The sequence below is a fragment of the Paralichthys olivaceus genome, chromosome 10, assembly GCF_024713975.1.
Source record: "Paralichthys olivaceus isolate ysfri-2021 chromosome 10, ASM2471397v2, whole genome shotgun sequence".
Lineage (NCBI taxonomy): Eukaryota > Metazoa > Chordata > Actinopteri > Pleuronectiformes > Paralichthyidae > Paralichthys > Paralichthys olivaceus.
The window spans coordinates 7904305-7928933 of NC_091102.1; the positions used below are offsets into that span (position 1 = coordinate 7904305).

At 42.1% G+C, this 24629-nt stretch overlaps 4 protein-coding genes, 1 long non-coding RNA gene and 1 other non-coding gene across 6 annotated transcripts; 3 read left to right on the forward strand and 3 right to left on the reverse strand.

The window, feature by feature from the left end:
- Positions 1 to 194: 194 nt before the first annotated feature.
- nxpe3 (neurexophilin and PC-esterase domain family, member 3) lies at positions 195 to 4866 on the reverse strand. The gene is made up of 5 exons (XM_020089622.2): positions 4726 to 4866; positions 3459 to 4240; positions 2985 to 3055; positions 2667 to 2888; positions 195 to 2578 (listed from the first exon to the last, which is right to left on the reverse strand). The coding sequence occupies exons 1-5, from the start codon at positions 4816 to 4818 to the stop codon at positions 2022 to 2024; spliced, it is 1725 nt and encodes a 574-aa protein (XP_019945181.2). The 5' UTR covers positions 4819 to 4866; the 3' UTR covers positions 195 to 2021.
- LOC138411752 (uncharacterized) lies at positions 3947 to 5209 on the forward strand. The gene is made up of 2 exons (XR_011244239.1): positions 3947 to 4081; positions 4734 to 5209. It is a non-coding gene; the product is annotated as an uncharacterized lncRNA (long non-coding RNA).
- Positions 5210 to 8599: 3390 nt separating this feature from the next.
- cep97 (centrosomal protein 97) lies at positions 8600 to 14604 on the reverse strand. Its single transcript, XM_020109027.2, has 11 exons — positions 14078 to 14604; positions 12851 to 12993; positions 12563 to 12721; positions 12377 to 12478; positions 12169 to 12282; positions 11887 to 12053; positions 11623 to 11787; positions 11331 to 11509; positions 10586 to 11240; positions 10371 to 10446; positions 8600 to 10222 (listed from the first exon to the last, which is right to left on the reverse strand). Exons 1-11 carry the CDS (start codon positions 14112 to 14114, stop codon positions 9692 to 9694), a joined length of 2328 nt encoding a protein of 775 aa, XP_019964586.2. The 5' UTR covers positions 14115 to 14604; the 3' UTR covers positions 8600 to 9691.
- Positions 14605 to 14638: 34 nt separating this feature from the next.
- On the forward strand, positions 14639 to 17606 carry rpl24 (ribosomal protein L24). The gene is made up of 6 exons (XM_020109028.2): positions 14639 to 14717; positions 14844 to 14919; positions 15647 to 15757; positions 16736 to 16872; positions 17215 to 17278; positions 17476 to 17606. The coding sequence occupies exons 1-6, from the start codon at positions 14713 to 14715 to the stop codon at positions 17554 to 17556; spliced, it is 474 nt and encodes a 157-aa protein (XP_019964587.1). The 5' UTR covers positions 14639 to 14712; the 3' UTR covers positions 17557 to 17606.
- LOC138411959 (small nucleolar RNA SNORA23) lies at positions 16197 to 16377 on the forward strand. Its single transcript, XR_011244448.1, has one exon. It is a non-coding gene; the product is annotated as a small nucleolar RNA SNORA23 (small nucleolar RNA).
- A 1157-nt stretch (positions 17607 to 18763) lies between the features above and the next one.
- mpc2b (mitochondrial pyruvate carrier 2b) lies at positions 18764 to 24020 on the reverse strand. Its single transcript, XM_020109029.2, has 5 exons — positions 23630 to 24020; positions 21532 to 21572; positions 21058 to 21142; positions 20614 to 20725; positions 18764 to 19865 (listed from the first exon to the last, which is right to left on the reverse strand). The coding sequence occupies exons 1-5, from the start codon at positions 23721 to 23723 to the stop codon at positions 19799 to 19801; spliced, it is 399 nt and encodes a 132-aa protein (XP_019964588.1). The 5' UTR covers positions 23724 to 24020; the 3' UTR covers positions 18764 to 19798.
- Between the last annotated feature and the right edge of the window lie 609 nt (positions 24021 to 24629).

The window sequence follows — 24629 nt, forward strand, 5'->3', positions numbered from 1 at the left end:
TTGACTGGTTTTATCATTATTCAACATTTTTGCACTGATATTATAACGAATGGTGGAGATCACACATGTAGATTAAAAGAATAGCACAAGGAATTTGACAGAATTTAAACTGGCTACAACCTTTTTAAAACAAAAATTATCAATCAAAATTCTTCTCTACACATTCACAGAAAATGTTTTAAATAAAACAGTCATTTGGGTTTTGCATGGCTCTTTTAATCAGCTGCATTGGTTTTCTTTGAAATCCTCCAACATTCCCCACAGTAACACTGATAAACATGGTACACCGATGTAAGCTCGTCCACGTCACATTTTTAGGAACTAAATATTTTAATATGATTTGAAATTATTTGAAGCTGATTCAGCAACATGATGGCATCGAATGAAACAGCTATAAAATGTGACTAAGAGCTGATGTGCAACATAACAAAACAAAAAATCAAATACACAGTAATTTCATCTACAATGAACTGGTGAGGAACATTTCAGGTGCTAGCCTCTTTTATTACAGTGAGTCCAGTCTGGCTCCTCACGTAGAGCAGGTACACTCTTTGGCTCCAGAATTCGTCTTTATTAGATCCAGGATTTCGATGGGTGACGGAGGAATAAGTTAATTGAATGATGAAGACACAGGAGCTCGATCTATAACCCACAGTTTGAGCGAGCTCATGGTTTCATGACTTGATCTTTTTAACAATATTAGAAAAACAAAACCAGAAATACAAATCAAATCAATTATTATAGATCATGAATTAATACTTTGATCGTCGTCGGGGACAGAATTAGATATAAAAATAGGCACATTATGTCACAAAGATCTGAAAACTGTCAATTAACAACCTCCACTGTTTTCTCCCTCCATCACTGACGTCCATTGACGAACATTAGAGTCCGATTTACGATCCTTTCACAGACATATCAGGATCATTGTTTATGTTCGGTGATATAAAAAACATAAATGATATCGATTTAACAAAGCAGAAATATGTGTTTACATTTAATAGATATTTGGTTGTTTTTAGGTTGTGATAAAGTTCATGTTTAAACTGTAAAATATCAAACCTCAATTCCATTTTTTTGATGAAGGTTTGATAACATCTTAGGCATCACTGCTAATTTTTATATCATATTTTGGTTTCAGAATCCTAATCCATATCGGTCGGGCTCTAATGAACATGTGCCACTATTTGATCTTTCTAAATTAACGCTCAGATGTCCGTTAAAATCACACAAAAACAAAACTGAACATAGAATGAAAATGATTTCTGTAAAATAAAGTAAAATATAAACACAAACGAGTCATTATGTAAAGGTCGGACAATGCCTGTTTTTGATTTGATGATTTTTACCGTGGTAAAATTTGGTGTCTGAAAGGCAAAGAGGCAGATCTGTAAGTTAGAGACGTCATCAGGAAAAAGTCGGCTGTACAATAAAATTCTATATTAGAAAAAATATAGAGCAAGAAAATTATAGTTGGCAATACTATGGCTGCCAAACGTGCCGGTGCATTGCAGGGCAATGATACGCATGGACCTCAAATACAATGCAGTAAACATACAGTATATGATTCACATTACAGGTAACTTATTGCACACGGGCTCACAGTTTACACATATCAACAGTAACAGACAATCTTTGAGGTGTTGAAACGTGGCTCAGAAAAAACAATGCTGGAATGAAATGTCACCGCGATTTTAACTTTGGCAAAATAAGTGACCAACACTAATAGAAAAACACAAAGCGCACACTGTGATTCTGAGAGACGGCAGCAGATACGGGCCAGTTACATAAAAGTACTGCATACACACAGAATACCTCAGCACATGTCACCAAGGTCTTTGGCATTCCCGGATGAAAAGATGAAATGTATCAGGCAAGTAAACAGATGGTTCAGTCAGATCCGTCTGGTAAATCTTCCAGTTAGGGTGGGGGGGGTGGCTTCAGGGGAATAAAAGATTTGAAGAACATGTCGGTGGATTCACACGGAGAACTCCTTAAGTTTCCTCACTGTCCTGCTCCTGTTAGCTCTTGTTCTTCTCTGGGCAAATGTAAGACAGCAGCATGTCTATCATGTTCTTGACGATGGCTGGTGGCGGATGGAGGGCGTGGGGGAGGTGGTGCGCTACAGTCATTTGCCAGGCATCCACCAGCAGGACGCTCATTCCCTTGAACATGGCCCTGAGCACCTTGTCCAGCTGCAGGGAGTACCAGTCGCTGTTGTACAGGCTCACCTCCTGGTCCAAGGCTTGAAGGTTGGCCGAGCGGATCACCACGAGCGTCCCAGGCGCCCGGTCCAGAAGTCGCACCAGCGCCAGCCGAATGTGCCGCAGCCTTCGTATGTATACCTCCACGGGGAAGGTGCTGAAATGGGCCCAGATGCTGAGGACCACGACGGTGTTGGGACCCCCAGAGAGGCCGTCCAGCTCGTTGGAGATGTACCTCAACTCGCTGGACATGACGGTGGAGAAGCGGATGGGTGGACCGTGGCAGCGGTATTTCAAGAGAATGTTGAGTGTGTTGTCCACTGCCATGAAAGGTCCGACGTTTTTAGGACTGTGCAGGTTGAACTCCTTCAACCCTGAGGAGAGAGGAACACATGGAGGGTCCAGTGATCGGGATTCACAAGGATTACAAAAATCTAATACAAGAGAAAAAACAACCCTCACCTGGTACGAAAGCAATGAGGTACTCAAACCACTGTCTGACGGTGGAGTCTCCGTAAAGGTGGATCATCTTGTTCTTCAAACACTTAATGATGGCAGACGATTCATTGAACTGGCGCATCGTGACGCCACCTGATGGCCTCCATGATTCCTCGTAGTAATACCCAGATGATGCCAGCATAATGGTGTCTGGTTTTGCACTGCTGCTCTCTGCCTCTGCTTTATCTGACTCAAGCCAAGAAATGGTGCAGACAAATGAATTAACCTGAATAAATGAAATCATAAACATGGACCAACTGAAATGTGAGTGTTGAACTTTACCCTTTCTTGGCGGGAGCACAGTGACTCTGTCAGGTCCTGAAGCCTGTATGTGAACTTTGATGTTTACACCACTACAACAGAAAACAAGTAGTTCAATACAAACCATTTCAGAGCTCAGTCACAAATAAGGTCAAGTGAAGCGAACCAAAGTTATGTTAATGTTCGCCGCTGGTACATTGCATATGTGTGACAGGGTTTTAAAACAGTCCCTAAATATTTTAAGCATTGCCACCCTCTGCCCCAAACACCCACCAACCCCTTTATCAATAATAGATGAAAAGATAGAAAGATAATTTCCTGTAACAGCTGAGCTCTATTAATCAAACCAAAACCAGTCGCTAAGATGAAAATGTTCAGCTGAAGATACAGTACATCTTCTAGAAGCAGGATGATGGATGTTTGATCAACTGAAGATAAACTGCAGTGACGGTTTCCTTTAAGAAAAGAAAAGATCTCCCTCTCTCAGTGACAGACCTCTGGAACAGCAGTGCCTCCTTGTTGGTGATGAGGTGTTTCAGGTAGCCTCCTTTGGCGTGGTTGACTCTGGTGTCGCAGCTGAGCATCTTCGGCTTATAGCAGTACCATGGCTCTCCGGTGTAAAGGTCTGTGTAGTTGCAGAGAGGCTGCTGATCCGGAGGCAGGCACATGTTGCACACAGTAGTTTCAGACAGGAAGCCCAGGCGGAACAGGCTCTTAAAAAACACCCGGTCGGGTCGCTCTTCCCTCAGCCGCTGCAACACGGCGACCGCCTCGCTGGAGTGCACCAGCGTGATCTCGACCTGTGCAGATCCCACCCAGAGCAGCGGGAACAGAGCAGAGTAGAATCCATTCCTGTGGTCCAGCACTTTACCTGCCACACCTGCCCCGAGCTCCGGAGAGTGCAGCCTGGCCAAAATAAAATCGCCACCATAACGCTTGGGACGACCCTGGAAGTCGTGCATCTGGACAAGGACCTCCAGCTGGTCACCCACGTGCCATTCCCTGCCTCCTTTAGTGGGGAGGATGGCGAACAGGCTGTGCAAAGGGTCGCTCGTCAGGCGCAAGGCCATCGGTGCAGAGCGAGGCGGGGGCCCGGGCCAGGCGATGGAGTCCAGCAGGTAGCGCTCTTCCAGCTCATCTTTGGGGGAGGGTTTCTGGCCCAGGTGAGCACAGAAGGTGTGGTTGCGATGAAAAGTGGGGAGACTGACGGGGAGGTAGGACGACTGGATCCTGCTCTGCAGCTGGTAGAGAGCTGAAATCGTGTGACAGTTCCAGTTCTGGAGAAAAAGAGAAGTGGTGGCATACAAATCAAAAAGAGAAGTTAAGGGGTGCTGGAGAAGATGTTGTAACTGGCAGATAAAAATACATCAAATACAGATGCACAACACCGTATGAGTGTAAATGAATGTTATACAGATATTAGCAAACTGTAAAAAGTCTTTTGGTTTGATGCAGCAATAGCATAACTAAACACTCGAGCTGTTTTCAGACATGAACTCCAGCAAACTGGATCTTGACCGTTTGTTCTTCCCATTTGAAGAATGCAGCTGGAGAATGTCAGGGTCAAAAATGTAATATCTTAAGTGACGTCTCACATGCAGCCCCTTTGCAAAATTTCAGGGAAATGTCTGGAGTTCAGTGCATGTCTGAAAGCAGCGACAGAGAGCTAGAAGTACATTTTGAGATGGATCCAGTTACTTCTTATGTGAGTAGAAAATGAACAAACAGCTGGAACCAAGCACTGATCCCCTGCCCTCCTCACCTCCACAGTATGGATGTTGCGAAGCAGGAAGAGGATTCCAAAGAGAGCGAGGAAGAAGAAAAGTAGAGCGTATTTGGACACATTTCGGCACATGGTGGCCTCCCTCTGTCTCCCAGAATCAGGCCCCGCTTCTCTCTCTGCCGTTACCACAGCGATGATTGCATCAGTGCGTCCTCAGCGCCCGATGCTGACGGAGGATTGCTATCAGACAGAAAGACAGGAAAACAACACCAGCTCTGTATCGCCTTTCTATGGGACAGAGCACGAATCACAACCAAGCACAGCGGGAGGCGTTCCACAACGCATCCAGCTAAAATTCTAAATGACAAGTCTACGACAAACAGTCATGCTGCATTTTCATAAATTCACAGGCACATGTCCTCCTTAGATCTTCTTGACTGTGTTTAATTATAAGCATTAACAGGACATGTTGTCTGCTGGTTAGATGATTCAAAAATATAATTTAAAGTCTTTTTGTGGCAGATTATTTTTTGCATTGTACATGGTACATCTGTATATATAGAAATTGTATAGTAATTTTACTCAAGTTTTTCCATTTGTATTTTACTGAAGTCATACTGTAACAATCTAAGCTTAAGGTCCAATTATTATATATATATATTTTTTTTAAGTTGTATTGAGGGATGAAGTTGTCTCAGACTAAGTCGGCTCAGTTGTCCGAAAGGCATTTCTGTTGACAACAGATCCGTTACAATAACATAACAAAGGTCTATGTACACGACGACTGAACAAAGTGATTCTGGAGAAAGTCAGTCGATATTCAAACTCAACAACAAAAAGAAACACACCCTCCCATCACCCCTCCATCTTCTCTCATCTCTCCCTCCCACTGCTTCCTCCCCCACATGCCCACTCTTCTCTTCTTGTTTCCCTTGTACAATATATATATTAAGAAGGTCTGTCATGGTAGTTTAATTGTTAGCGCTGTCAAGTTAAAGACGGCTGGGGTTTCTTCCTGTGTCTTTCACCAGACCCTCAAAGGACAGCTAATAGGCTCTTAAGGAAGGCCAGGAAACTGAGTGGCGCTTCAGGCCGTTAAATGGCTACTGTCTGCCTGATGTCTGTGCCCCCTCCCCCTCCTCCACATTTTACAATGCCGACAGTTGTGCCCAGCAAACGAAGAAGAAGAGATCCTTTATTAATCCCTCAAGGGGAAATTCTTTTTTCACTCATTCTTTTTGTTTTACATGCATTTTAACCCCGCAGCACCACCATTCCATAGAGACAAACAAAGATATAATATTTAATATAAACTGACACAAAACAATCAAATATATGAAACAAAATATGAAACATAAGACACCAAGAGACGCAAAGCATCCACACTTTATACATTTAGCATTAACAGCCTGAAAACTACCAGTGTAACTGAGCTCCTGCAGTTGTGAGTAGGACACGTGTCAGGACTGTTTATAAAAGATGGATGTAGTGCAATAATATACCTACTGTATTACTAGGTTACTGTGTGTGTGTATATACCTTGAGTGCACTGAATGCGAGTATAAATGATCGTCCATGTTCTCTTTGCACTGTAGGATCCGTTTGACTCATATTTGCACGTTCCATTTTTAAGTTGCTGTCTAGTCTTCTTCTTCATTCATATGTTCTACTCGGTTGCACTGTATGGCCTGTTTACATTTCCTTCCTGCATATCTTATCTGGCTGTGTGTGTGTGTGTGTGTGCGCGCTGCACTAATGTGAATGTAAATATTACTTTCGGGCTACTTTGGTGGTGGGTCAGCTGTCCCTTCAAACACTTTCTGGAGCTGCACCTTAATTTAGTTGTATGTTGTACAATGAGAATAAACTTTCTATTCTATTCTATTCAGGCTCCAAAAGAAGAAGCCTGTGTGGAAGAGCTTAAAGGTGCAATACCGCCGGAGATCCAGCAGGGGCTGGCTTCAACTGGCTCCAAAGACTGCAATTCAAAATCCCCATCTTTAATCTAGCGTGGTCTTTCAGTTCAAGCGCATGACTGGATCTATGTTCAGAATGCGCATTACTTTCCATCAGAGCCCTTCCCCTGCACTCAGATAGCTGCTGTTTGCACTTACATTTCCTCTGCTTCGGCTCAAACTGTGCGCTTGCACTCAGATATGTTGTTGCTCGCACTGATTTCCTGCGCTCCAGCTCCAGCTCCAGCTCCAGCTCTCCTCCTCACTCAGGCTGCTTTCTGTGCGCTGGTGAATCGTCTGCTCTCGGATTTGTCCTGTGCGCTCAGAATGTTATATAACATCCCCAACCAGCTCGATGTCAGGGGTCGTTCACGAAGTAAAGGTGGGCGGTTACTCTGAAGGGAAACGACGTCACTTAACTCAAAGGTTTAGCGGATCAAAGTCAAGGACCTCAAGTAAGTTTTTTTTAAATTCATTAACAATAATAATAATAATTTCATAACTGGATTAAACTTTTGAGTTAAGTGACGTCAAATGTACAAATTTTTTTTACAAATATGCCAACTCAATCTTTAGGTGCAATAATCTCTGAATTGTTACATCCCAATGTATATTCTCTACTCTCATGTGCATAATCACTGTGAATTTTCAGGTATCTTTGTATATTGTTTACATTTTTCTTTATATCTATGAAGTTACTAGAATTTAAACTTAATGTCAAATCACTTGATGCAGACATTCAACTTGAACTAAGACACCGTATTCATCTGATGTAATTACCAACATTATTATTTCGTCAGCAAAATAATGTTTCCAACTTACGACTGATCTTAATCAATCAATTAGATTTTTTTTTTCATGAATCATGCATTTCATTAAGTGGCGGTAACACCTGACCTACTATACCTGCAGTTTACTCACACACGTCCAGGACAGTGAGCAGCTGCGTTCACCACCTGCTCATCCGGTGTTTTCATATTTCCTCCATCTCCAGTCTTCGCCCATCAACGACCCTCCTCTGCCTCCATCACGTTAACTGGCGGCTGCAGGAGCCGCAGACAAAGATTCCTCTGGACGGCGGAGCTCGTTCAGACATTCAGTTGTCAGCAACAACGCTAACACGCTGTTAGCTAACGATGATAACAGCGACCGCTTTAGCCGCGACATGCAAACAAAAGCAACACTCACACGTGAGGACGGGGCATCGCGTTTAGACGGAGGGGTGAAGGGGCGAGTGAGGCAGATGGTGATGCCGGGAGAGAGGCTGCAGCGGCGGGGAGGGCAGCCAGCCCAGAGTCGGTGTCAGGAGGAGGAGGGCAGAGACGAGGGGGGCGGGGCCTGGAAATACAGAGGTCCGTCCCTGTCGCGCCCTCTGGTGGTCAGTCATTCACAACGTAAGATGAACCCATGGACTGTTTATAAAGAGGATGAACCACAACACGTTCACTTTGTTGTTGTTGTTGTTCATTAAAGGTTCAGTGTGTAGACTTTAGTGATATCTGGTGGTGAAGTCTCATACACCCCTCAGCTCACCCTCTCATTCTTAACATGAAGAAGAACCTGTGGTAGCTTCAGTTTTCATAAAAACTCAAAAGGTGTTTAGTGTGTTCAGTCTGGACTAATGTAAAAAACATGGCGGCCTCCGTAGAGAGGAGCCACTCGATGTAAATATAAAGTATTTAAATATAAATGGGGTAAAGAAAACTGTAATTCATACAATTTAGATGAAACAAACTACTGAAAACATCATGAGGATTATTCTACATTAAATCTGACAATAGTTTCCTTTCACCTAAATCTTACACACTGGACATTTAAAGGGATGGTTCACAGCAACCGTGTCGTTTACTCCATGTTTTTGGCCTAAATGTCCGCTGTCGTCCTCTTAGTTACTGCTGCTAATTAACCAATATTCATCTTATATTCTTACTGCATAGAAACACTGAAGGGCTACATTATTGTGAAAAAATCTTTTATTTCATTAGGGCACACAACCAGAATGGGAACATGTTTACTTATAAATACTGGTCCTTTTACCATTACACATTTTGCAAACATATCACCGGCTGGTCAAACCCTGTATAAGTTAATAAATGGTTATAGAAGAGTTGTTAATGTTAATCAGATCTTAATTAACTGATTTCAATCCTTTTTCAGAAGATAAATGAACAAGTCTGAGGCCAGTGCAGGGATTAGAGAATATCAATTTGGACGTACCGGTCATTCCAGGTATTACTGGACCAAGTATCCTGGTCACTGGAGAGGGAAACACTTCCAGGATAAAACAAAAAGTCGGATTTTCCAGCTGAGCTAAAACATTTATAATGTTCAATTTATAAATTACTCTTATCACAAAAGATGAATCTCTTTAGCAATACACTTTCTTTACAGGACACAGTTTGACTTGTCACAGCTACAATCAATGTCATAAATGATGGATGGTGCTGCTTACTCTAATTTAAATCTGTTTTTAATATTTAGCTTTGCACACACAAGGATTCACTGAACAACTTGCAGATTTATTGTTCATTCAAATAATTGTTCACTGCAGCTCTGGGTTGTCATGTATTTCAAAATAATATGAAACAAAACAAATGTGTGGAAAATTCTAATTGCTTATTTATTTACATTTTTCTCATAGGTCAAACTGTGACATGCATGTTGTTGCTCAGGTATAGATTCATCTGTGGTTGGATGTGTGCTAAGTTTAAAACATCGGCTCCTCGTCCTATTTATTGCAGTTAATTAATAATTCAGTGGATATTGACAAAGTGAATGTGCCTGGTCTTTTCATACGAAGAGGAAAAAAACCTACTGACTGTATACGATTAAAAAACAGATTTAAGTTACTTCTGAAGCTACCTCACAATCATTGTCTTCACACAAAGAGGAAAGTGTAACCGAAACAAGAGAACGAGAGGTGAAGTATAAAGCTCGGGTTACATTCACAGTAAAGTACTTGTTTTCAAGCCTGTGCTGGGTTCAGACTCCAGCGCACGGTTGTTTGAAAACTGGGTCAGATACCAAGATGAGTGCAGGTCACTCAGTGTCTATTTACACAGACTCACAAGTTCTGTAAAAGTGTCCACTGTCAACACAGACGTTCCATCCGTTCTTTGCACATCTGCTGCCCTCTGCTGGATGGAGTCGGACTGTGCTGTTTTACCAGGTGAGAGCGGCGAGGAGGGCTGTGGTGTTGCTGTTCCTTCACTGATCACCTCCTCTGCCTCCTCCTCTCTCTGCTGCACAGAGGAGAGGTACTGCTCCAGCAGGCTGCAGTCTGCACTGTCCACGCCAGCGAAGCCGCTGCGAATGGGACTCATTGCTCGCACCGTCTTCAGGGAGTCTTCTGTCCCGCTGCTCAGGAAGCTGTCCTCCTGTGCGGCCTGCTGATTGCTCGTCGACTGGAAGCCAGAGTCTGGGAAGGAGACGTCTGTGCTGGGAGGATTCGTTGTGCTGGAGGCGACTGGGGGCGCGGCCTTACATAATCCAGGAGATGAGGTCTGATTCAGGGGGACAGCCTGAGCGATGTCAGCCAGCTGCTGCTGCACAGACGTCTTCCACTGCTGCATAGACTGGAGCTGCATGTTAAACACAAGAAAAGTTTAAAACTAATGGAAATCGCACAAGTTCAGAGAGTATTTCTAGAGATGATGTACGGCGTTAATAATGAATGAGGTGAAGTGAACGAGAAGGACATTTTAAAAATAGCCAACTTCAATCACTGACCTCTTTCCACAGAAACTTCACAGCCTCCTCCTGAACAAGTCTTTGGAATCGCTCTTCCTCATACTGCTTCTGCACACTGCGAACACATCAGTTTTAACTTTTAGTTCCATAAAGTCAATATTTATATGCAGTATAAGAAACCACTGTTGTATCATAAATAAAACCTGAATGCAGTCACAGAAACTGTTTACTAATTCTGACCCTCAGTCAGTTACCTGTCCAGCTTCTCAGACAGGAACAGGATGTGTTCTTGCATCCTGCTCAGGCGGATTTCGCTGCGCACCTCTCTGGCCATAGGGTGACAACATCGAGTGTAATGTCCCCTCCACCAAGACTGTATTCTCACTGCCGCCCTCTCTGCTTCCATCAAACTGGATTTGCTGGGACACATACCAGCGTCTTCCTGCTTGGGGGCTTCTTTAATCTCTACTTTAACACAATCAGAGGTTGTTTCCAGGTCATTTTGTGCTGCGCTACCTCTGACCCCCGGTGAGAGAGCTGTTGCGGCTGCACCAGAAATAACTTCTTCTTCAGGAGTCTTCCTCTCTTGCGTATCCACAGGAGGGGAATTATATATCTTGTTTGTGTTGTGCTTTTTGAGCTGAGCTGGACACTTTGGGGCCAAGGAATCAGGTTCAAATGTCTCTGTCTCGTCCTCGCTGTCCGACTGGATTGTTTGTGACTCCACATCAGACATGAAGGGGAGATAGGTGGAGTCTGAGGAAAGCATGCTACCGTTGAGTTTATCCTCATCTGTGTGAACATCCTCCAAAGACATGTGCTCCTCTCTGAGCCTTGCGCTGCGAACTGTCGGCAGTGACGGGTGGGAAGAATCACAGCTCACCCAAGTGTTGAACTGCACAACTGGCTCTGGAGGTTAAACAAAAACTGCATAAATATACTTGTAAAAACAGTTGGTTTCCTGGAGACAAGCATAGTGTTAAGTCAAAACTCTCCCACCTGACTCTGAGACTGATGGAGCAACATCTGGTCCAGCTGCAGTGTTTCTCTCCACCTCTCTGGCTCCCTCCTGTGATGTGTCCACTGGAGGACTGTGCTTCTCCACATCAAGTTGAGTCGGACGAGGAGGACTGTGACCGCTCCCCTGCGTCTCCTCCATCAGCTGCCTTTGGTGAAACCTGAAAGAAAAAAAAAACACGTCAGCAAAACAAAAGGTCGTTGCAGTAAATATTTCCCTTCATCAGATATGCGGTGTTAAAAGTCTCTCTGTAAGATCAGATTTACAGAATACCTCTGTTTACTGAGGATCTTCTCAAGCTTGGCGTCTTCTGCCGTCTCCAAGGCGGGTGATGAGGTCAGAGGGCAAACATTGGTGAGGTACTGAACAAGCTGCACATGCTGACCCGGTCGATACGAACGTCCTTTTCCTTGACTGTAGAGCCACTCCGCTTTAAGACTGGAATTGTGACAATCACACACAATATATGAGAAATTCAAACATGTGGACACTCTCTGTTAATCCTAACAAAATGTGACAGCATAGACATGTACGCACCCTTCTTTTTGTGACACCACATAGCCATCCAGGACCTTTAAGTTCAGGCACCAACTCATGATATAAGGCCGATAGTCAAACCCCGGTAATGACGGGGTCGCCATAACACAAGGGTTGCTCATTATAGAGAGCTGCTCCAGTTCCTGCAGCGGTGACAGGTATGACACCTATGGAGCGAGAAATAAAACAAAAAACAAAAACGTGTGACTGAATACAAGCGATTTCATATATTTTAAATGAAGATCACTGATGCTGCATCGAGTCGGAGAAATTGACCGTTACCTCATTGAGATCTCTTATCTCGTTTTCGGCCAGGGAGAGAATGGATAAATGGGCAGGTAGGTGGGCAGGAACAGTGCGAAGTGTTGTGATGCTATTTCCATGAAGTAAAAGTGTCTGGAAAATTGAAAAAATATTAATAATTACAAAACTCAATAATAGTATTTTTTTTTTCAAGCTTGTCTTTGACCTAAATGGCTGAAGCACCCACCTTTAATGCCACCAGTTTCGTCAGATCACCAATGGTTGATATGTTATTGTCAGACAGATCAAGGTGTTGAAGGGAAACACAGTTGGTGAGTTGTTCAATGACCTGTGTAAAAAGTGTTGGTTTGACATATTAACATCCGGCTGCCTGAGACCTAAGTAAATGTGTGAGCATCTCTTTTCGACTCACCTTAATATTGTTTCCAGACAGGTTGAGCCATTGGAGGTGAGGCAGACCTCTTAGCCCCTCGATATATCCAATACTGTTTTCAGGAAGGTTGAGGACTCTTAGCTCTGTCAGACGAGACACACCCATCATTCTCACCAGACGGTTTCCTGCTACGGACAGCTGAAGTAGAAAAGAGCAGGAATTACCACAGGAGCTCCAATCAGTAAACTAGACAGTATTCAGATATGGAGACCCGTATGACTGTGCAATACTTCTGTTAAACAAAGAGTAAAAACAGTCAGTAACTACCTGCTGAAGGCCTGGGCTCCGCTCCAGATAGTCCAGTTTCATGATGTGGTTCCGGTCCAGGATGAGAGTGTGTGTGTCATCAGAGCAGGTGAAACTGGGATCCAGCTTCTGCATCCCCTGGGCAGTGAGATCCACCACGGGTCCTTGTGAGAGAAGAGATGGTGATGATTACACAGACTGGAAAACCACAACAACAACTGTGAGTTGATCATCACCATGACTACATAACACAATATCTTAAAGCAGCCATGCACATACACAGTATACACAGGGACAGACACTGAACTGGTTTAAAATCAGATCTTTACAATGGCTTCATGTCTGTGGAACAATGTACTTGTTGGTTTATTAAGCACTTCATAGTTTAGGGCTGTAATCCATTACTGATCTGCTGCTACATTTTGAACAAACTAGACCTGGGAAGTTATCTGGGACAAGTCTGCTTTCTAAAACAAACCAACATGGAGAAGCAGCTCTCAGTTTTAAAGCTGCACACATGAGGAATAAGCTCCCAGAGAACGGGGTGCTTGGTGCAGCTTGATTGAATTTAAGGACTGTGGGGCCTTAGCGAAGGTATGCAGTCAACTAAGTGCCATTCTTGTTACTCATTTCTTACACAGCATTGTTTCTTTCACTCTTTAATTTCTCCATTTACTTCTTTATTTTCTTTAAGCAACTCTATTTTAAAAACATTTTCACAATGACACGTGTTTCTTTCACAATTGCCCATGATGCTTTTTATATTTCATGAACAGCATTAAGAAATGACTTGTTGTTATAATGTGCTATACAAACAAACTTTCCTTATCTATAGAGCAGTATAGAGAAAACACTTGTGCTATAGCTAGTGCTAGTTTTGGGTAATCTCGTGCTAAATCATAGTAACATGACACGATCTTGTCTGCAGAACCATTGACATGTACTGTGTTGCTGTTGTTCAGCTGGACATGTGAAATACATGAAACGCGAAAATATGCATCGCTCCGATGTGAACATCCGCAGAACACACACCGGCAAACGAATAAGTTTCAATCCGAACATCGCTCCGAGTCTGACACGACGTGTTGTTTTGATGTGGATCTGCTGGACAAAGCTCACGGCATCACTGGGGCGAACCCCTCACGCTAGAGCTAACGTTAGCTAGTTATAGAAACACATCGGCTCCCTGGAAAAACAAACGCGACATAATCCAGTTCCTCTGCTGACAACGAACCACGAGACTCTTACCGGCATTGGTATCAAACTTTATATCGGATACACCCATCCTGTGGTCCCGGACAAACACCCGCCGCCTGCTAACAACTGTTAGCCGCAGAGCAGCGCGAGAAACAAGAAGCGTCTGACACTTGTCAAAACGGCTAAACCAAGTGGCTCCTGGGAAATGTAGTCCACAGCGACTGTCTCGCTCGTTGCAGAGCGGCGTCTTATTGATGCGGAAAAACTACAACTGCGCTTGATTCCTGAAAACCGCCCGCCCGCTGGAATCATTTAAAATAAGCTCGTAAATAACGTTACCGACAAAAACACACAGACAGTTATGTTAAATATTTTCATTTCGTTCAATCTGTTCGGTCCATTAATTTATTAACGTGTTTTAAAGTAAGAAATTAACGCTTAGCCGGTCGATGCTATGCTTGCTAGGTAGTGACGTCACTGTGACGAACAGCTAAAGTACTAATGCGATTTATATATTTATTGAAATAATATTTTATGTGTTTTTACAACGCTCGAAATATTAACAAAATGCCAAGTAACAAAAATATTCGGTGTTTACTTCTGTATTATAGTAAACTTTAACCCTCTCAATTCCGTTTCCGTATCCGCCATCTTTCTTTCCGGTTTTGTGCCCTCTCGTCGCCATCATGAAGTGAGTGAAGGGAAAACTATCAAATACCATCCACACCTTCTAATAAACATTTTAACGACGCTACACACATCAATGCTTCACATGTATTCTATTCTTCAAGTGATGGTTTGTATTTGTCGTTTTCAGGGTCGAGTTGTGCAGTTTCAGTGGGTATAAGATTTACCCCGGCCATGGCCGCCGATACGCCAGGATAGACGGAAAGGTAACCACCGGTTTATCTCCGCACTGTCCGCAGATCTAACGAGAACCTTCGTGAAATCCTTGTTGTGATCGTCTCTGTGAACTCACGTGTGTAACTTAACTCTGGAGAGACCTGGTTATGTTGAATCTTATGTAGCATGCTAACGTTAGCTGCTAGCGTCACTATGTAGCTAGCAAACAAGGTAACTCTGAACGCTCAGGTTTCCAGTGGCTTTGCTTTTTAACAGTTGTACAAAAGGCTCGTGTGAACAGAATCTAATGTCACAGCACGTTTTAGTTTTGTAGTTTGGTATCTAACATGTGGCCACAGTCCACAGTTATCTGTCACAAGCATGTCAACTAATGTGCCTCATTAAATGTGTGTATCGCTTTCAGGAGTAACTTAAACATAAAACTAGTTTTCCATCTCTGAATGTCAGACTCTGTCCTTAATCACTTCCTGTGTGTATATTGTTATTGCTCACTATTTAACTTGATAATTTTGCTGCAATTTAAGTTGCTCTCCCTCCTAGTGTCCTTAAAGGTGAAATTAAGAGTATTGTGTACAAATAACACTGCACGCTATTTCTCAACCTGTTAGGTCTTTCGTGTTTGCACTAACTTGTCCTGAAACATTCTGGACTGATGTCACTAAATGATCCAGATGATCTGTAGGTGACTGCAGGAGTGATCTTAAGACTCGGGTATCATAACAAGTTATTGATGCTGAGGTTATTGTCTTCATCTAGGTGTTCCAGTTCTTGAACGCCAAGTGTGAGTCTGCGTTCCTGGCCAAAAGGAACCCCCGACAGATCAACTGGACTGTGCTGTACAGACGCAAGCACAAGAAGGGACAGTCTGTAAGTAGCTGCCTGTGTGTGGATGAAGTGTTTCTGTTTTTGGGGGCTTTGACAGTTAGTGGTGAAAGGAGGACAGAGAATTGGGCATGACATGCAACAAAGGGCTGAAATCAAACCCGGGCGGCTGCAGAGGCATAGAGCCTTGTTATGGTCGAATTTAGGTTTTAGCCTAAATTGATATAGTGTCTGACACTAACGTAGCAGCCAGTATCCACTTTAGAAGTAGCATTTGTTGGTCAAGCAATATATTAGTTTTAGGTGCTGATATTTAGTTTATTGTGATATTGGCATCTGACTTGTTCTTGCACAATGATGTTCAGCTGGTCACACTGGTCCTTTACATTTATAATATGGGGTGAACACATTTCAAAGCTCTATTAACACACTATCACTGTAGATGGTTCATGTGGAATCAGTTCCACTCTACAGTTTGGCTGCAGGTGACTGGTGTGCACGGTGTCGGTCTGTGTTATGTGCTGTTGTCGGATTGCGTTTTGCAGTCTGGGCAACAGTGCTCACTCCACACCTACAGCCATAGAAAAACTGGAGATCATAGTACTGGTCCTTGACGTCTGTATTGACTTCTCACCATTGATCAGCCTCCAAATTCTCTGACATGCTACAATACGTAACACATGTAAGTGTAATATGTAAAATCTGATTTCTGCAGTGCATAATTTATTTTATAAAGACTGTGGAACTTTCATAGCCACCAATAATTCTAATTTAACAACATACTTCCTGTTTATTGACTAGTCAAAGTAGCAGCAAAGCCTGTGTGTAAGATTATCGACGTTCATGTGGAGTGTGAGGTATCACTTAACACAAATGGACTTTCTGATGGCGTCCCTCTCCTGTAGAGAGATGTGGACCAGGTTGTTATTAGATTGGACATGGTGCCACGTTCATCTGTAAAATAACTTGAGATTGTGATATTGGGCCACAAATAAACATGGGTCTGTGCATGTATTTTAACAGGAAGAGGTGACCAAGAAGCGCACCCGGCGCGCAGTCAAATTCCAGAGGGCCATCACTGGGGCCTCCCTGGCTGAGATCATGGCCAAGAGAAACCAGAAGCCTGAGGTCCGTAAAGCCCAGAGGGAGCAGGCCATCAGGTACGACACAACACAAATTTTACATTGACTGATTTTAGTCTCTTTTTTCCCCCCACTGATAATATGATAACTTGATATTTCTTACTTCCCAATATTGCTAAGCCCAGGAGTATAGGACTATATTCTGTCACCCTCATTACGATTAAAGTGGGAAGTGTAGTACAATATTTTTCTAACACCTCTGCACATATTTCATTTGTTTATTTGCTGAAGACGATGGGTTATTTGGTCAATTTAATCTTTCTCCAATCATTTCCTGTCATAGTATAACATGACAGATAGACAAAAGGATTTTATTTCACCTACTTGTTTGCTAAAGTTTTTTTAAAATTATTTTCTCAGAGCTGCCAAGGAGGCCAAGAAGGTGAAGCAGGCAGCCAAGAAGCCCGCTGCCCCGAGTGCAAAGGTAAGATCTGCTGATTGGTTGCTTATTTGATCTGAGCTCAGTGAAATGGTTTTCATATGACTGAGTGTAGTTTTAATTTGTTTGCCACTTGAAGTAAATGAAAAATATTAACTGCCTGCTCGTCTTTAATCACTGGGTTATACAGCAAATTCATATTTTAATTGTATTATGTATTAAATGCATTTCTCCTTCCCCAGTCCACCACCAAGGCTGCACAGAAACCCAAGATCGCTAAGCCCATGAAGATCAGCGCACCCCGTGTTGGTGGAAAACGCTAAGCCTCACTCATCATTTATGGTTGTGAATAAAATTTTGTGGTAAACCATCATCTTTGTGCTTTTTTATTTGGAAGACATAGAATTGAAGATAGTGAAACTAAGAACCTTGTGTCACAAATATCTGTGGCCCTGCTGTTCAGGACGAGGAACGCTGCACCAGTGACGTGCCAAGTTCACAGACAGGATTTTGAGTGAATTCAGGTTCTAAAGGGAAACTAATTAAATACTCCTGTGTTTTAATATTTAATAAATGTAGATGGCCGTCCTCTCCTTTGTGCAATACAGACTCCCTGGCTCTCCTGATTAGATTAGATTAATGCCTATGGAGGTGTGCTGGGTCATGACTGTTGTCCAAATGCCTGCAGGCTGTGATACTTTCTTAACCTTAAATTCCTGCTAATCTTTTACAAAAATTCAGATGAATTGCCTGGAATTTAGTCCAGTGCTCAGGCTTCTTAAATTCTATAACTTGAATAAACTTATTAACCTAAGATTTAGAGTTATGTGTCCACTCAAATTCACCCTGAGGTGAATGTGGTGTGTTTTTGCTACTTGATCAACTACGCTGTCAGATAACAACTTAACTGGTGTTGAGGATGGAAGATCCTGACGTTTGTTGCTGTAATGCAGAGTTTGGGCACAAGGGAGTGATGATGTTCAGTTTGTGTTAAAAAGCTATAATCTCAGACACCTTCAAATTAAGTTCTAATGTTAAGTCTGTAATAAATATTTCTTTTCTGCTGCAGATATTAACATTAGTTGTAACCTTTTCACATTTTGGTCAGATGTTACACCACGTTTTTAAAAACACTACTGCAAATAGCAAGATGCTTTAACTATCAGTGGGTATATGTATTTTAGCAAAATACACATAAATGAATGTACTGAATTGTAGGCCTGCTCTGACTCACAGCTGATTCAAGGTCGTTGTTAAACTATGACACCAGCATTTAAAATCTTTGTTTTGGTAAATACTGCAGAGGCACTGCTCCAGGTGAGGTTTAAAAGAGCTGTATTGTTTACATTGGAAACAGTGGCTCACATGTCACACAGCCAGAGACACAAATAGAGACATTCAAAGCCTCCTGCATTAACTGCTCACTATTTCCACCATCGAAAGTCAACTCATCTTCCATTGTTTAAGAGCAGATTGTAATATATTACATATATTGTATAACTATAATGTGTCCATAACTTAGATCAACCGTAGGTGTTAAATAGGATTTATTAACATTGTAACGCCATTACAGAGCATTAATGATCAACCTTCAAAGTCCCATTTTTCTTACAGCAGATTAAGAAAAACTTGAAAGTGACAACACCAATTATTGCTCAAATCAACTGGGGGTATTCAGTGTAACTACAGTGGAAACATGTCAAAGAAAACCATTTTTTAATATATTTTCTAACAACGATGAGGCATCAAAAGTGAGGGTTTTAAAATCAAAGAGCCAGAGTTAACGTGTCAGTAACAGTTTTTACTGGTTCACTCCGTCATAACAATCAATAAAAAGCTGCACAGGTTAAATATGTGACATTGGTGTCAATATCAGAAAATAACAGCATCTTTCTATACAGTTTTGACTACTAGAGAAAAAACTAATCAAATGATTCACAAATTAGGATTTTGCCGATGAGATGGAAGGAAATGTTACATGAAATACTGATTCAATCATCACTGAGGTACAAATGCTGCAACTTAACCAAATTATAAATTTATTATAATTATAAATAAGTAGTAGAAAAAACAACCCAATGGTGCCCTTCTTAATTTCATCTGGAAACATTCCTTCAATCATGTTCAACACAAATCCAAGAGTGAAGTTATATTTTTTTGGGAAATTATTGCATGAGGTACTGATTTGCTACACCTGAAAAACTGATGGAAAAAGCAAAACTTCCCAATTAGTGCATGATATATTCAGCATGAACTTAACGTACAATCATTCAACTTGTTGAACAAGTTGTACTTGTGCGCTGATGACCACCATTCTTGCGTGTTGACTACAGTTAAAAAAAATTCTCGTCTTATTTCTTGTGGATTTTTTTTTAGGACCCTGAGGATAATAGAAACTTAAGGAAAGTGCACATTTCCAACAGGGACGACAGGCTTGATGTGGTAGAATCGTGGTTATGGCATGGATATAATGAAGAAGACATGAGATGATGGTGATGATGATGATGAGGGGGCAGGTCGGTGCCTGGTCTCAAGTCTCCCTTTGAGTCCACTGCGGGAACACACTCAGGATTCTGCAGCTTCTTTGGATTCTGCAGCTGCTTTAGCCTCTGCCTTCTTATCCTGCTCGTACCTGTGAGAGAAACAAATATGTACATTAAGATTAAACAATTCACCACCGGCTCCTTAAAGAGAAAGAAAAACATGCAAGCTGTAATGTTCCATGTGTGTTTGTAATTTGGTGGAAGGATGGGACATTGGCTACGAAAGAGACAATTCAATTTTGACATGGATCCGGACAAAGGGGCGGATCCGGAACTTTATTTCCAATTCTCAAAATTGCGAGCGTGTGTGATGAGGACATTTTCACTAATTTCTCGGGGAATCTTTCGTGGATCCTAGAGGGAAAAATCAGGCATATTTAGAGAACTGATATCTATGATCTGTTGGGCTTTGGAGGACGTTTGAGCTCTACTGTCACAAATGTGTCAGTACAGTACACCCTCGATCCAGAAAGGTTCAACAAGCAAAGTGAAGGGTGGATTTTTGATATTGAGGTTCTATTGTCATGTATCTCGATATGTGACTGTGGAGATTTGTAAACATTTGTTTCGTTTTTTTCTGGCATTCAGAATTGTACACCGATTGTTTGAGCCCAGTTCTGTGGTGGAGATTCGTTAAATGTTGAAACTGGGAAATGAAGCACTTGTGTAAACTAATGTATGTTACATATTTACAACTTTTACTGTATCAGCAGCGATGCACTTACACATTAACCTGCTGCCGTGATTTCATATCAGCAATGAGCGAGGAACGCATATATAACAGCTACTGTTCACTTATCTTAGAATCCTAATTATTACAGACAGATGAAAACAAACCTCCAGATCCTGTAGAGCTGGGAGGCTCCTGCGCTGCCGACGAAGAAGTTGACAGCAAACAGGTTCCAGTTCTTGGGGATGATGACCAGTGAGTACCTGGACCAGATGAGCCCTGGTGGAGAAGAACAGCAGGTACAAGTGAAGGTTATGCACACTAATGGTAAACCAGCGGTCGCTCATGAGAACAGAGTCTATGTTTTGGCAAAGAAGTCGGGAGATAAGATTTGTTTAAAGAGACATATTGCAAAAGCATCAGAAAACCTTCAGCACAGAAGAGTCAAAATCATAGACTGACAATTATGACATTTTCATGAAGAACTCCTGTTTTAAATATCCACACAAATCACTGATCCATATTTTCACAACTTCATACGTAGATGTCTTCAGCGTTATTTTTATATTATTTCCTATATTACGTGTAAAGTAAAAAAAATCTCTTCTCACCTGTGGCCGTCAGCACCGCAGACTGGGCGGGGCTGAGTTTGTCTGCTGGTCGAGTCATATCAGCCAAACCAGCTCCGACCAGACCCTGTAGAAAAGACACCACATTGTCCTTACTCCGTGAAATCTGGTGTGGATGGTTTTCTGCTGTATTAACAGTAAAACAACTCAAGACTGTTGGTGGCTGGTTAGACCTTTTGGTTCCCAACCTTGTTGTTGTGGCTCCCAAACAGGTTGTGAGATATTTCAAAACACAGGGAAGCATTTAAAATACAAAGTTGTGTTTATTAGGTCTTACTAATTGTTTATTGGATAACTCAGAGTTAAAGTAACACAGATTGTGGCTGCTACAAACAGATACAGTTTATGACAAGTAGACAAATCTTTATTCAAAAGTCAAACTCCAAAAAGGTTGGGAACCGTTGCTATAAAAGTTGTAATTAAAGTTAAAGTAGAATGTGTGATGAATGCAATTACCCATTTAAACACTGGGGCCCAGAAGAAAACTGTTCTAGGACCTGGAATAAAACAGCACAAGAAATTGGAAATGTGAATTTCATAAACATTTTGAAACAATGAACGTAACATTATGTGGTTTGATTATAAGGTTTTCTCTCAGAGGGAACTAGTCTCAGTAGACAATGTTTACATGGACACCAAGATTCTGAGATTAACCAGATTAAGACAATAATCAAAATAGGACACTGCCACGTAAACACTGTTTTCTGAATACCTCAACCTGAATAAGAATGAGAATGAGACATGTTTGAGTTTTAATCGTGTTATAACGTCCTGTAGCTGGAGTTTTCACAGCATTTTCAGGGTTCGAGAGTGAACAAGATGGAAAAACAACAAGAAGTTTTGCATATTTACAATTAAAAGACTTGCTGATGCAGGTTAGAATTTTAAAATCCTGGCAGGGACGTTGTGAATGTAATGTGGCATGAGTCACAATCAGACAATGCTCTGGGAATTTGAAATGAATATTCTGTTAGTAACTCGTGTTAACATTTATGTCTTGTTCAGAATAAGGTCAATAATCAGGTTATTGGTGTCCATGTTGACGTAGTCAGTGTTTGTGATTGTCAGGCCGGAGATTCAGGGAAAGATGTTCAGACGTTTCAGTGTCCAAACCCACTGGGAGAAGACGCTGTGTTGTTTACTTTTAAACACAGGAAGGAAAAGTGTGAAAATGCGTAAAACCTGCTGCTCTGGTGGCCATTTACACATTTCTTTTGCACTTCAAAAACAAAAATCAATGATTAATCAAGAAAAGAATTGAGGGATTAATCAATAATGGTTAACTGCAGCGGAGCCCCACACAAGTTACCAGATCGCAATCATGTTGGTTTAAGCACGGCTTCAATTTTCGATTTGTTTTGAATGGCAGATCCTAATTACACAATCTGATAAGGTCATTTTAGGACAAAATGTTCCGAAGCAATAACACAGACTATCAAATCATGAGGCTGATAAGGAAACACTGGACAGCAACAAAAACACACCCAGCCATTGGAAAGTATGTCACCATTTGATCTGACATGACAATGAGCTTCACTGAGGTTTTTCTCCTCAGGTAAAGTTAAGGTAATCTTCCTGCCAGGCTTCTCTAATGGGTGAAAGGATTAGACACAACCCCTGACAGTCAGGAGTATCTATCTGACTGACACTCACACCTCTCACTGCAGCACAGGAAGGAAAACTAGCTTTCAACCACATTCCTGACCGATGCTGCTGCTGAGCGTCGAGGAGGACGTGTGTCTCAGCAAATCATCACTGAGCGAGTTACCTTTTTGTCTCCGCCCCTTCGTACCTGTTGAGAAAGTCCTTGCTGTACCCTTGCACAGACCAAACACAAACCACACTGACCACAGTGACGCCTGCGACTCCTTAATCTCAGCACCTTCTAGTCAATGTCAGAGTCACAGAGAGCATGTATGTGCAAACAAATGCTCAGTTTATTAGGTACGCCTCAGTGAAAACAAAGCATTCTAATATAACTTTACTCTCAGTCGTTTGTTTAAACTCTTTTCTTTTAAATGTCACTGTGAGGTGTTCCTGACAGATTTCGGCTGAGAAATGTGACGACTAAATAAACCTTTGTGAAGGAGGGAGTTGTCAGGAAGCTGATAAACTTAATAATACCTGACACAAATTTGGGAATGCTACAATTTCAGACAACAACAATTAGTTGATGTGAAGATCCGCAGCTTTTCTCTTAGTTTTGAATAAACTGTTTCAAAATAAACACACTTGAACAAAGCGGGACATCTGGAATTGTTTGGATATTTCTTTCACTTTTAAATGAGGAAACAGTTTTGACTGAGTTGTCAGTTTGTCACCCAGGCAGATTATTGTCTGGGGGAGGGGGAGCAGCAGAGTCAACATTATTAACACAGAGACCAGGAAGCTCAGGTATCAGGTGCAGGTACCTCTCCCCCTCCAGGATGAGGGGGAAGTCGAGTTAGTGCATCCACATCACCTCACCGGAGCTCCACATCAGTCACCCACAATTACAAAACACACACCCAGCCTGCTCATCGGGAAGCTGGGGAGGGGGTCGGCTCTGCATTACCTGCCGGGTGGTTGTACAGGGGTCTCAGTTTGGCGGGCAGCATGTGCTCGATCCGGTCCATGATCCGGTGGTAGGAGGCTCTGAGTGCAGCCATGATCGTGGATGTTCACACGGAGAGAGGAGGGTAGTGAACCTAACTTGGAGCTAGCTCAGGCGGCTAGCTTGCTACGGGTCTTTCCTTTAGCAGCCGCTGGTTTTATCAAATGTCTTATCCGACAAATAGATAAGCGAGCGGCGGGTGAGTGAGAGTGAAGCGGTGGATGCTGCCGTCCTACTGTCGACCTTCGCCCGGTGCCTCTCTCACCAAGCTAGCGATGCTAACCGTCAGTAGCAGCTTCTTCTGACCGACACCGAGGTGACTTTCTGTGCGACGCAACCTACCGCGCGAGGGGCGGGGCTTTCAGCTTCCACTGTTCTCATTGGCCGGCCCGCTCAGAACCTCAAGATGATTGGTTGAGAAGGCAGCATTACTTTTTCGGCCCGGCGCATCCCAAGTGGGCGGGTCCAAATAAATCCTCTTCATAAAAAAATATGATCAGAAAGATATTTTTATATTTTAAGTGTGATTTTTTTTCTTTAAAACAGGAAACACTTGAATGTAATAATTAAATCTTTTTTTGTCATTAATTGTGTTGCAGAAGTTTTGATTTTAATGACAACATTTCTTCTACAAACAAATTTAGTTTTCATGTTTATTTTATTGCCCCTGTAAAATTACGCACATTTAAATATGATTTATAAACTCAGTTAAATATTTCAAAACGTCTAAAATCCAATCAACCATACACACGCGCAATATTCTACATTTAATAGTTTCCCTCCATGTAAGTGTTTAACGCCTAAATCTAAAATTGTAATCATATTTTGAGATTTCTGCATTAGTATAGCATAATAACTTATTTAGATTTTCTTTGAGATCAACACAGGGGCCCCCAAAGGCTGAACTCTGGACAAGTCCTGAGTCCAACGCATTTACAATCAACCCCGAAGTAAATGTGCC